Source organism: Equus przewalskii, chromosome 1 (assembly GCF_037783145.1).
Source record: "Equus przewalskii isolate Varuska chromosome 1, EquPr2, whole genome shotgun sequence".
Taxonomy (NCBI): domain Eukaryota; kingdom Metazoa; phylum Chordata; class Mammalia; order Perissodactyla; family Equidae; genus Equus; species Equus przewalskii.
In genome coordinates this window covers 28,364,909-28,377,027 of record NC_091831.1, presented here as the reverse complement: position 1 = coordinate 28,377,027, position 12,119 = coordinate 28,364,909, and the positions used below count along the sequence as shown (strand labels likewise).

Genomic DNA, 12,119 nt, shown 5'->3' with positions numbered 1-12,119 from the left:
GCACCTGCACAGGGGTCACCCCGGCACCTCCCTCACTCCCCTTGGGCAGGACTCCAGGGCATGAGGGTGTCCACCTGTTGACTGGTTACCTGGAACAGGCGGGCAGGACATTCAGCCATCTTCAGTCTTGCAGATAAGTCAGGGATAGTTCGAGTGGATTAGTGAAGGATGGAGAAAAGAGGAGGTGACTCGAGCAGTGAAGTCAAGGCTCCAAGAGAAAGCAAATTCTCAGCGTCTGAACATAAAGAGGGAATGGCTCCAATGCCCCTCTCATCACTGTCTAGAGAGGAAATCAGGTGCCCGCAGTGAGTGAATAAGCCTTCAGAGCTTATGAACTAGGAAGATGTTTTGTGAACGTTTGGTACACATTCTCATCACCAACAGATCAACAAGATGGTGATGGGAAGGACAGAGACCATGTCTTTTCAAAACACCCCCAAATGCTGCCAGATACACCAGCATAAAAGGAAGCTTAGAAACAATTTCACTCGGTGAGGGCGTAGGAGAGCTTCCTCTGAATGCCAAGACCTCAGAGAACAGTCTCCTCAAGTGATCTCTTAAATCAGTAAGCTTTTTCAAACACACATACACCCAGAGCTAGCAACTAAGTACGGTGTGTGTACACATATCTGTCTACACTAGAATGCACTTTTTAGGACCAAAGGAACCTATTATAAATTCTTCTCAGATGGTAATCTCTTTTATATTGTTGCTTCTCTAAGTCTGAGTAGAGTAGGAGGAAGTATTCTTGAGGCTCAAAAAAAAAAAAAAGTCAAAAGGAGGAAGATAAGCATGATGAAGGTCTGTATCTTAGAAAGATCAGTCCCAGGCCCTAACCTGTGATATAAGGAGAAACCACTCAGATGGAAGCACCCTTTCCCACCTGCCCCACAGCCCCAGGGAAGGAAGGACGGGGAGGGGTCAGAGTTAGATTGAAATGTGTGTTCCTTGAAAGAGCAGAGAATAGCACAGGTCAGATGAGAGGAGAAAGAGCTCCTACACAGCACCTTCATTTGAGGAGGAACACCCACATCCTGACCGTTACACCTTGTACCTCCAGAGCTCCATCTCCAGGAATCCCCTTTGAACTCTGGCTGCAACCCAGAGTTAGGATAGAGCAGTGGCTACAATTACACACTTGCTTGGGAAGGAGGGGTTGGGGGGGTGCTGCATGTGACAGGCCATGAAAGGTCCCTGCCTATAAAACAGACTGGAAAACAAACCCTTAATTTAAATGTTAATGAAAGTGCTGTGGAGACATCAGAGGCTTCCCGGCTGCTCAGAGAACAGCTACACCAGCCACAGAATTTATGGCTCCCCTTCACCCTCCCACCTCCTTCTCTGCCTCATCACCCACTGAAGTTTAAAGAGTAAAAAAAAAAAAAAACCAACTAATTTTAACATTAACTCCATGCTTCCACCTTAGGATGTGATTGCTAAATTATCTGTCGGCAGAACAGTGATCAAAGGTGGAAAAACACAGGCACATTGCACACACAACCCAGAAAAGTCAGCCACAGCTAAGGCAGGAAAATTACCTTCTCTCTTCCTAATGCGGAAGAGTAGAAGAAAGCGGTGCAGGTGGGGACTGGAGCCAGAAGGTGCAGGCAGCAGGAAGAAGAGGAGGAAGACTCTGATCCCTCCAATGAGCTCTGTTCCCCACCTGAGAACTTTGCACACCGTATTACCCACTTGACTTGTCTGTCTCTCCATCAGACTATGCTGTCTAGCTCACTGTTGTTTCCCTAGGATCTAGCACACAGTAATGCTTAAGAAGTATCTGGAGAGGGAGACTGGAGGCAGGGGGGAGGGTGGAGGAGAGAAAGAGAGAGACAGAGACAGAGACAGAGATGGAGAAAGAAAGAATTTAAACACTGAGACTGATGGATGGAAATGTATCCGTGTTAGCAGGCGCAGGGTCTTCATGCACGGATTCTGTATCCACAGTATCCTGCCTTCGGCAGTAGCTTCTGTTTCTATTGGTAGTGTTTTATTTAAGTCAGCTCTTGAAAACTGAGCCAACCTTGTTGGCCAGGGAAGGAGTCGCTCCCACAAATGGGTTCTAGGCCAGCCAGGGCTGGTTGGGTTGCTGGTCTCAGGCCAAAAGCTCAGCACATGAGCCTCCCTGTGCCCAACATGCCCTGGGTAGTGGCAGAAATCCAGGGTCTTGAGGAAGTGAAACCCACCCCTGTGGCATTTCATCCTTGCTACTGATGGATACACCTGCCCGAGAGGCTTGGCTTAGCAGAGGCTATGAACTCTAGGGTGGCAGGCACTGCCCTGAGATTCAGCAGGACCAGACTCTAATTCAGTTGTATCCCTACACTGATCCCTTTCCAATTTTAGGTCATTTTAGGCTGGACCACGGGCCCACCTAGCATCACTCAGAGCTTCCTTCTTTCTCCAGACATCATGCCACCCCTTCTAGCCATGCCAGCCGCTGGCCCCTCCCTGGTGTCTTTTTGCTTCTGACTTTCTCATCCAGGGGTACCACATGCAGGAGGCTCCCTCCTGTGTGTTCTGTAGTCTGACAAAGGGGGACACTGAGCCACTCTTTGCCTAGGGAAGGTCTCCTTTACCCTGGGAAGGGAGAACAGACAGATCTTCATGGCCACAGGCCAAGCCATCAGGAGGACCAGCTACAATATGAAGCACAACAAAGTCATCCACTAGAGTCTTCCTTCAGGTTATCAAGGTTAGGGATCTCCTTGAAGACCCAGCTCTCCATCACCAACCAGAAAAAGCAAAACTCAGAGGCACAACCTTTACTTTTGAATCGTCTTCCCCTAAAAGCACTAAGTTATAAAGCCCAGGGCCAAAGGATTGCTGAACCACTGGGAACCAAAAGAATCCAAACTGAAAGCTGGCTGCCTCTTTTTCCAATCTTTCAAACCCCTCTGTCAGAGAAAACTCCAGATGCAATTACCTCTCACTAAAGAAAGGTGTATTTCAACAGGCTGGTGAATATGTGTCTACCACACACACAACACACAGTAAACTCTGTAGCCACTGGGAACAAACACTCTGCTCTCCCCAGAAACCCACCCCCTCACCAAACAGTACACAGTGATTGCTTTCCTTCCAGACTCTCCCTCACCTCTGGGAGAAATGAAGCAAGAAGGGACAGCTCCTCCATCAAAACCCCCCAGAGGCCACGACTCACTTTACAAATTTGAATCGGTACATTTCATGCAGACTTGGACTAATCCTCCCAAAAACAAACAGGCCACCACAGTGAGCAAAGTTACACAAAATTATATTGTATATTTAATAACACAGCTAAGTCAAGTTTCTACACCTATACCACTCATACATTTCCCTAATGACAGAAACAAGAAAGAAGGGATTAAAACCCAAGTGCGTTGGGAAGCCTTCCTGACCACACTCACTCGCACGACAGCAAGTGTTGTTCGGAGACGGGGAAAGGATTCTGCTGAGCACCTCCTTTTTCTCAGAGGGCCATAAATATGGTGTCTGCAAAGGAGGAGCTGTGGGCTCCTGTCTCTTCCCCTCCCAGGTAAACAGGGCAAGTGGGTCTATAGATTCATTTCACCACCAGGGCCCCCTGCACTCACTCTCCTGGAATGGTACAAGCATTCACAGCTACCTGGGTGAGCCTAGGTCTCGATTACATACTGCCTTCCCCCTCCGTGCTCTCTCAACTTGCCTCCAGGAAGAGAGAACAGAGACTTTCAAGGGCCGCAGCTACTGTCCAAGATGCCGGTGGATGAAGGCACAGCAATGACCCAGAGGCCTGCCTCATGGCCCTCCCTCAGTATACAGGACATGGCAATAGGATAGAGACCTGAGCACACACTGCTGCCTCTTCTGCTCCATCCCACATGCGCCCTGCATCGATCTTCCCTGAGCTTCAATTTCTCCCTCTGCCAGGAGGGGAATGGCACTCCCTCTTCCCCCTCAACCAGAGACAGCCTGGTTTGAGGCACTTGGTGTCAACCATTACAGCTATATACCCATCTCATGCCCACACGTGAATAAGATCCTCGGGGAAGCTTCCACACAGCAGAGTTCAGTCAACACAAAAGGAGTGAGAAGAAAAGGAAGTGAGAAAGGAAGAGATGGAAAGTAGGAGAGATTGGAAAAGAGTCTTTAACAGTTCTGCATTTCCTCACTCTTGAGTATTTACTAACTTTATTTAGCTGGAAATAATTTTTAAATGGGAATAAAACATTGCACATTTTAAAAACTCTGCTTCTCTGTGTTGCTCATAGAAAAGTGCTCAGAATTCAATGTGACCTGGGGAGGTTGCATCTCTGAGACCAGTATTTCTGAATGTATTTCAGCTCCACATTTACACCCAGACATGTCCCTTACATCCTAGGCATACCTCCAGCATCTCACTCCTGTTCGTCTCAACCCATCCTTCCTTCACTCATCAAACAGCTCCAGGCTGGGCCTCCTCTAGAGGAGCTGGGCTGCATCCATAAGTCATGAATCTTAGAAACAGGATTACTGGAGTCGGGGCAAGAAGATGGGTAGGAGGGCACACCGGAGGGAGAGGAGAAGGTCCCTGCCTGCCACCCTCCTGTGGAGACTACTAGTTTTCCTTCTGTGTTTTCTGAGTACCTAACACAGCTCTAAGCACATAACTGGTATTAAATATCACCCTCCACGACTGTTTATGAATCAGGAACTCAAGGTCAGGGAAGGAAGGAAAGGCGACATTTGGACACAGGACAGGATACCTGCTTTCTCCCAGTCATGAGTACCTCAAATTAAGCCTCAGGCTTAAGGTTCCATGTTTCATACTACGTGTTTCAGTACACACATAAGAAGGCATCAAAGATAAATACAATGAATAGTTCTGACAAATTATTTGAAATAGAAGAAAGGGGTTAATCGAGAAAAAGGATGTGCTAGGTCTCCTAACTGTCCCGGTTCCTTCTAACTATAGGAAGAAGCAGTGAAGGGGGTGAGAGGTCGTCGGGTAAACCAGACGACTGCCCTAGAGCTGCTGCCCACTTCTCCTCATGTCCTACATGGTCATATCACAGTAGTGACACTGACAACCACACCCAACAGAAAAGGTGGCAGGGAGGGAAACAGAAGGCAGTGACCATGGGCAACAACACTACAGGGGGAAAAAGAGAGGAAAGAGAGATTGCTGCTGAGTGCCCACCTCCATAAGACTGCAAAAGAGCATGTAATGACACGAGGGCTGGGACAAGCCCCGGGCAAGGGTGGAGATGTGAGAGCAGCTAAAGCCACTAAATAAAGGCCACACCAGAGACAGAAATTCTGGTTGACATATATCATAGCCCTTTTAGCTTTGCAGAGTATTTTCTTATTCATTGTTTCAGGTCATCTTCACAATAATCTAGCAAGGTCTATAAAGGAAATAGTATTCCCTTTTAAGACATGAGGAAATGAGGCTCAGAGAAAGGAATGACCTCCGTGAGGCCGCCCTGCTGGTTGGTGGCAAAGCAGAACTCCAGTTTCCACGACAGACCCTGGAGGCTGCAGGCAGTGTCTCCCCAGATTGGGAAAATGGATAAGTTTATTGAAAGTTTTCAATTCATGGATACAGCGAAAAGAAATAGATCTAACAATAAGATGAAAAGACCCCCATCCCAGTATATTCTTTGGTTCAGAGAAAAAGGGGCAGAGGTAAACCCTAGCATATATCCCAGTCTTCTGGTCATCTAGTGTAAAGACAGGATCCCAGATGCAAACTATTTTTTAAAAGAATCCAACACTCCATCTGCGGAGTTGGGAGAAAGATCATCTCAAATAACTGTGGGTCAGGAGCTGAACAGCCAGCCAACAGTGAGCGAAAGAATCACCCAGGGTGAAGACAGAGCACCAAGAGGACAAGAAGACTCCGAAGGAGAATGCGAAGAAAACACTAGCCCCAGGTCTTCACCAAAGACCAGGCACATCAAGGACTGAGCAGAGGGTCTGGCACAGAGCAAATGACTAACAATGTTAGCTGCTGGTAGTAGTAGCAGTCATAGAGTAGTACTAGTAACAAGAAAGCTAGGTCCTCCTTCAAAGCCAGTTTCCAACTTGTGGCCCAAAAAACCCCTGTTTATTGTGCTGTAAAACGCTTCCTAACGATGAGGGCAGACTCTTCCTCAACCACTCTCACTGACAGCATCTTCAACAGTTGCCACGCTCTAGTCTGTTAACAGGTCACCTAACACGTTCCAGAGGAGGTGGCTGGGGTACAGGAATAGGGGCGTGGGGTGCTGGGAGAGCCTGTCTGTGTTCTTTGGCTTAAATCCATGTGCAGGAAGCACAAGGACCATCTTCAGCCCTGAAAAGCTTCCTGCTACTCCCAACCCCACCCCAGTCTGGGCTTGTCTCCTAAAGCCAGCAGAAGTCCACAGGTAACCACTAAGACAAAGTCACCAGCCCACCTGTCACCTCCTCCAGGCTGTCCCACCTTCCTTCAATCCTTAACACATATCTAGCCCACAGACCCCCAAGCCTGTCTACCTGGCTTTACAAGGGACAGCATCAGGAAGAAACTGAGGAGGGGACAAAGCCCTGTGGCTCCATCATCTACCCTCTGCTCCCACACACTTAGGCTTTTCTACTCCCTGCTAGTCTTTCCTTTCCTCTTTCCGAGGATTGCTAGAATGATTTGTTCTGAACAGCGACAGGTTTATAGGTTAGCCGACACCTCCGCTCTGTGGAATTTTAATTAACTTCTCCCATCGTCAATATGCTAAGGAACGGGGTATCCATTCTCTGGGGTCAGCAATGTGTTTCAGGTCCTGCTATATCAGCCGTCAAATTGAAGAATTAATGACGTGGCTAATCGGCTCTAATTCTTTACGAAGAAAAAAATTTGAAAGGGAGTTGTGGAACAGGGCAGGAGGAGGGGTGCAGGCTCCATGGGGTGAGGAGAAGGAGGGGGAAGGGGGCGGAGTAAAGTGGGGGATCAACTCTCTCATAAAACCAGCGACTGACTTCAACCCACTGTTGGAGGATGGCAGCCCTAGTCTTCCCATTGATCGTTTGGGAGGGGAGTACAGGGTGAAGGAAGTGGGGGAAGACCCTAGGTAAACACTCTGACAGAGCAGGTGCAGGAGAGGGCTGAGGAGGAGAGGCTCTGCCTTGGTTCAAGAGACCCTAGAAAGCAGAAGTCAGAATGCAAAGCTCATTCATTCATAGGTAAAACTAGAGAAATACCAGTCAGGCCAAAGGGGAGGGTAAAGCCACCATCAAAAATTGGCACTTCTGCTACAATTGTCAATGAATCTACTCCACATACACGCCTTTGGATGAGGGCCCAAGTGGACATGGGCCCCAAGTCTCTCCTGATGACTCAACTCTGTATGGGATACTCCAGAAGACATTTTCCAAGGGGAACAAACCACAGATGTGAGTTGTGAGAGCAGGTTGGCTGATGTCGTCACCTCCCGGGGCTGCGAGGCCTCTGCTTTGGGAGCAATCCCGGAGGGCATCTGCTCCAAAAGGGACACTCTTGTAACAGCTGGACTCAGTTAAATTCTAACATAATATCTTTTCCTTCACATTTCTGGTGTTAGATGCTCAGGAAGTTAGCCCCTAGAAAGTTATCTCAACCCCACACATATATGAAGTGAGCCACAGACCTCAAGTTTCTAGACAATTTCCAAAATCTCCAGGAGAGTGGCTCAAAACAACCTAGAACACACAGGTGGAAGATTTTCTAGCCCATGTAAGCTCGTAAAATAAAAGCATTATTATACGGGACAAATCCATATCCAAAAACATCTCCCTTACCTGAGCAATGGGCTGATAGCAATGGACCAGACTCGGTCTTCAGTCTGGATGGTGTGTAAACACTGCCCCAGCCGGCCTGAGGCCAAAGGCCATACCTGGAAACAGGAGAGGAGATGCTCTCGTTGGCATTGCCTGGGATTGGTATGGGGAGGAGAAAGATGTACTCAGTGGCGTGACTGTCCCTAGGAGGGGTGAAGGGTGGGGAAATGGAGAATTCTTTCCATCTTGTATACACAGAGCTCAGGGCATCAGCAGAGGGGCCCTCTCTAGCTTCTGGATTGCCTACCACCCAAATAGACCCTGGCTCCCAGTCCTAACCACCACCCTCTTTTACTTTCACCTGACAGCCCTTACTTACTAGCCAATTTTGTTTTTTTCCAAAGATTGGCCCTGAGCTAACATCTGTTGCCAATCTTTTTTTCTTCTTCTTCTCCCCAGAGCCCCCCAGTACACAGTTGCATATTCTAGTTGAGGGTCCTTCTAGTTCTACTGTGTGAGACGCCGCCTCAGGATGGCTTGATAAGCAGTGCTAGGTCCACACCCAGGATCTGAACCAGCGAAACCCTGGGCCACCGAAGCGGAGCACACAAACTTAACCACTCGGCCACGGGGCCAGCCTCAACTTACTAGGCAATTTTATGCCAGGGAATCAGAAGTTCCACATTCTCCAGCTGAGACTTGACTGAGTGGAGTGGGTACATGGGGCTTGCTTCTCTCTGCAACCTCCCCATGTTTGTGGATTTTCTTTTTTTCCTTTCTCTCACCAAGATTTTACTTTGGTGAGGTGGGGAAAGGAAGGAAAGATCAAGGCACAGTATGAGAGGACAGAGATAGAATTAGAGTAGAATTAGAGGAGTAAAAAAGAAGATTCAAGAGAAGGAAAGAATGGAAGAAGAAGAGAGACTTCAAAGTAGGAAGGTGGTATGTTGTTGTTTGTTTGTTGATAATGCCCAGAATCCAATGCTATTCATGTCAGCAGGGAATTTAGCACCTAGTGTCACCAAAAGTAGCAGAAAAGCTTAACTCTTTTAAGCTTCCATATCTCCTACAGGTTAAAAATATTGCTTGGAGCACATTATCTGGTCCCTATCAGTCAGGAATGTACATTAGCAGCCACTCTGGGCTTAACTCTAATCAACACTCACAGAGCCCTCTCAGCAGTCAGTGCATTTAGAAATCTCCCATTAAGCACAAGGCCCCCCTCACCTTACCCTACCCTAGATGACACACACAGGGAAATAAGCCTCTAACCAAACAGAAAGGAAATCTCAAACATACAGGGCTGTGCCCAGACAACAGCCAAGGAGGGATCCTGAGGCAGCCAGATGTATCAGCGACCTCTCAAGGTCCCTGCAGTGCTATAAGGGGAACACACAAAAGTCAGTCAGGACCTTAGATGGAAGAACTTTCAGGAAACACTCCTTGGGTTTAAGGAGTATGTGACGGAGCGGGGGTAGTCCTGCCTTCTTAGGGTCACATGATATCTTTTCCCTATAAAAGGAGAAAGCGTTTCTTAGATTTTGGGTTTCTATGATGGAGGAGGAGAGTGTGAGTTACTTTTCCCAACACAGAGAAAAGATAATAAATTTAATAAGAAGATCCTGACCAAACAGGGGCAGAAAACAAAGGTAAATACCCTAACTTCCCTGGTGTGCCATGATTCTGGCTTACTCTTCTGGATCTACAGTCAGGCCACTTTGGTAGTAACTAGATGCACTTCTAATGTCCTCTTTCAGATGCCTCAGCTTGGAAGAGAGGTTTGCCTTTTCCCTGATGCAAACTCCCGAGGAGGCAGGTTCTTGCTTAGGAGGTGGGGAGACACTGAGGACTCTGATTATGAAATCTATGGGGACAGCCCTAGGCCTGAATTCACTAGTGGCCTCCATGGAAAGGGCTAGTGGATTCCTAGATCATGCCAACCACAGAACAAGGTCCCTGGTCTCCATGAGTGGCTCAGGAAGCATGCTGCTAATTCTGAGCATGATCTTGGGAAGCGCCCCACCTGACCTGCCTCGGCAGCACACTATCCACCAGAAACATGAGTATGTTGATCACGTATTCACCCTCAGTGGTCAAATCCAAAACAGACTCATGCCTCGAGAAGATACAACTCAGTGGGAGTGGACATTTATGCAATCCTTTTTAAAAGTTGGCAATATGTATCAAGACCCTTAAAACGACCAAAGTTATCAACTCGGTAATTCTAATGCTGAGACTCTATCCTAAGAGGATAATCCTAAAATGAAGAAAAACCTAAATGCTAAAAATATCCCCTGCAGCCTGTGGCAGCAGAAAGAGCATGCACGGGCTTCTGAGTCAGACAAATCTGGGTTTGAACCCTGGTTGTTTACTTATTATCTCTGATCTTTGGGATGTTTCAAAACTTCTTAGCCTCAGTTTCCTCATGTGTAAAATTGAGAAATAATACCTATCTTTCATGGTTGCAGTGGGGAAAAGTGAAGATATGTACAAAGCACCCAGCACAGTATTGGGCAGTTATTAGGCATCAATAATGGTGGTTCTTATACTATAGCAAAAAACTAGATACAAGCATCACCAATAGTAAAAATGGTAACTAAATTATGGTAAGTCCATTGTGAAGCCATTAAAGGTGACACTTACAAATACTTTGTAATAATAATAGAAAACCTTATAAAATAAAGTAGATACAGCAGGGTATATTGTGTACCTAAAATATATTATGAGCATAACTATCTGAGGAAAGAATTACCCTAAAGGATAAAATGAGAAAATGAACAAATGTGAAGTGCTTAGCACAGCGCCTGGTTACATTCTATATTGTTATAAAACAAACAAGCAAACCTATGCATTGAAAAATAACCAAAAGAAGAAAAAAATTCAAATGTTCCCTCCTTCATAAAGTCTCCTTTTCCAAGCCAGATGTGGTCTCTCCACCCTCTGCACTTTCTGGCCGTTTCCCCAGAGCCTCACACCTCAGTCCCAGCCACTTCTAATCAGCGTCATAGCCAGTGCACACCTGTCTCAGCTCGCCTTAAAGAGAGAGGCTGTATCTTTTGAAGAGCCCTGCCGTTGTGCATACAGTGGGCATTTACCAGAATGAATGAAAGAATAGAGAAAAAGGAGGAAATGAAGGAATGGTCAGTACCGGCCCAAGCCTACCAAGAATGTAAGCTACCATCCCATCACATCTCAGGATGGAGCTGGCCCTCCTAAAGCCCAGAGAGGCAATCCAAGCTAAGTCACAGTAAGTTTGAAACTAGGTTCGGGGAGGGGAAGGAAGCAGGCTCTCTGGGCAGTCCCTAGCTCAGAAGTCGTGTGGAGAAAATGTTTTGGTTCCCTTCACCCCAATAAAATAAATCTCTTTTCTAAAACACAGTACATATGTGGGCAACTCCCAAAAACCAGGTTATAGATGTTTACAGGGAAACATGACTAAGTTCTTATGTAGGTTCAGGTATTAGAAGCCTGTGGAAGTGGCAGTAGAATTGCAGATGCTACTGAAGAGACACAGAGTCAGTGACAAAAGACCAGCTGTAGGTAATGTGGAAATGGGCCAGGGAGACGAAGGTGGCTAAATGCAAAGACAACAACAGAAAGGAGAGAACAGCAGCAACATCCAGAGAGCCAGAAAAGATGAGCTGGCCTGGAGGTCACTGGGGAGCCCTAAAACAGCTGACTAGCTTTCTGGAGTTGAAGAACCAGGGGGCAGAATTCTGTCACTGACCTAAAGGAAATCCTCAAAAGGAACAGAATGGACTGCAGTGACCATTTTAGAATTAGAAAGTACCTATTTTAATGCCTAAAAAAATTTAAGCCACTAAATAGGAATGAGTCGGTACTTAAAACATGAAATTAACCCAATATCCCAAGTAAAATTGCTATCATTCTTCAACCATAAGCAGTCCATACTCCTGAACCTCTACCTGTAGTCACAAAGCTTAGCTTATACTGCTCTGGGTGTCTGACCACAGAGAATAGAAGAAAGAGAGGTCTCTGGAAAGGAAGAGCCAGCAGAAGCTTGAAGCCATGACAAGAAGACGCTAGACTGAGATGGGAGTGTCTAGGTCACACATGCCACAAAAGGTTTCTATGCAAATTGACTTCTGGGCTGTATGGCAACCTAAGGGCAGTCTCTTTGCAAGGAATGGTACAAAGAGAGTGACCAATCAGAAACCTGGAGTAAGTATAGGGTAGGGAAATGGGAAGGAGGGGATAGGAAATTTAGTTTCCATGTTGGTCCAAAAGATTTTCTGGAATTTTCTGTTTCCCTATGATGGTACACATGTCTCTCTGACAGAGTGTAAGGAAGAAAATAGGAAAGGGAGGAGAAATTTCCATAAATAGAAGGGAACATATTTAGCCCTTCTTTTTACATAAATTAGCAACATTTTTACGTGAAGGAG

The 12,119-nt window shown here is 46.6% G+C and overlaps 1 protein-coding gene across 8 annotated transcripts in view; it reads right to left on the bottom strand.

Moving 5' to 3' along the window:
- FBXW4 (F-box and WD repeat domain containing 4) overlaps window positions 1-12,119 on the bottom strand; it is an 84,537-nt gene that overhangs the window by 50,100 nt on the left and 22,318 nt on the right. For 5 of the 8 annotated variants that reach the window (XR_011522450.1, XR_011522444.1, XM_070558471.1 and 2 more), the window contains exon 5: window positions 7,735-7,829. The exons of 2 other annotated variants lie outside the window; for them this stretch is intronic. Coding sequence is in view for 3 of the 6 variants with exons in the window: in XM_070558471.1 (XP_070414572.1) it covers window positions 7,735-7,829 (95 nt within the window). In the remaining 3 variants the exon portion in view is untranslated. Of the gene's footprint in view, window positions 1-89; window positions 277-7,734; window positions 7,830-12,119 lie in introns of all 8 variants that reach the window. One more of the 8 variants, XR_011522451.1, reaches the window with a different exon arrangement.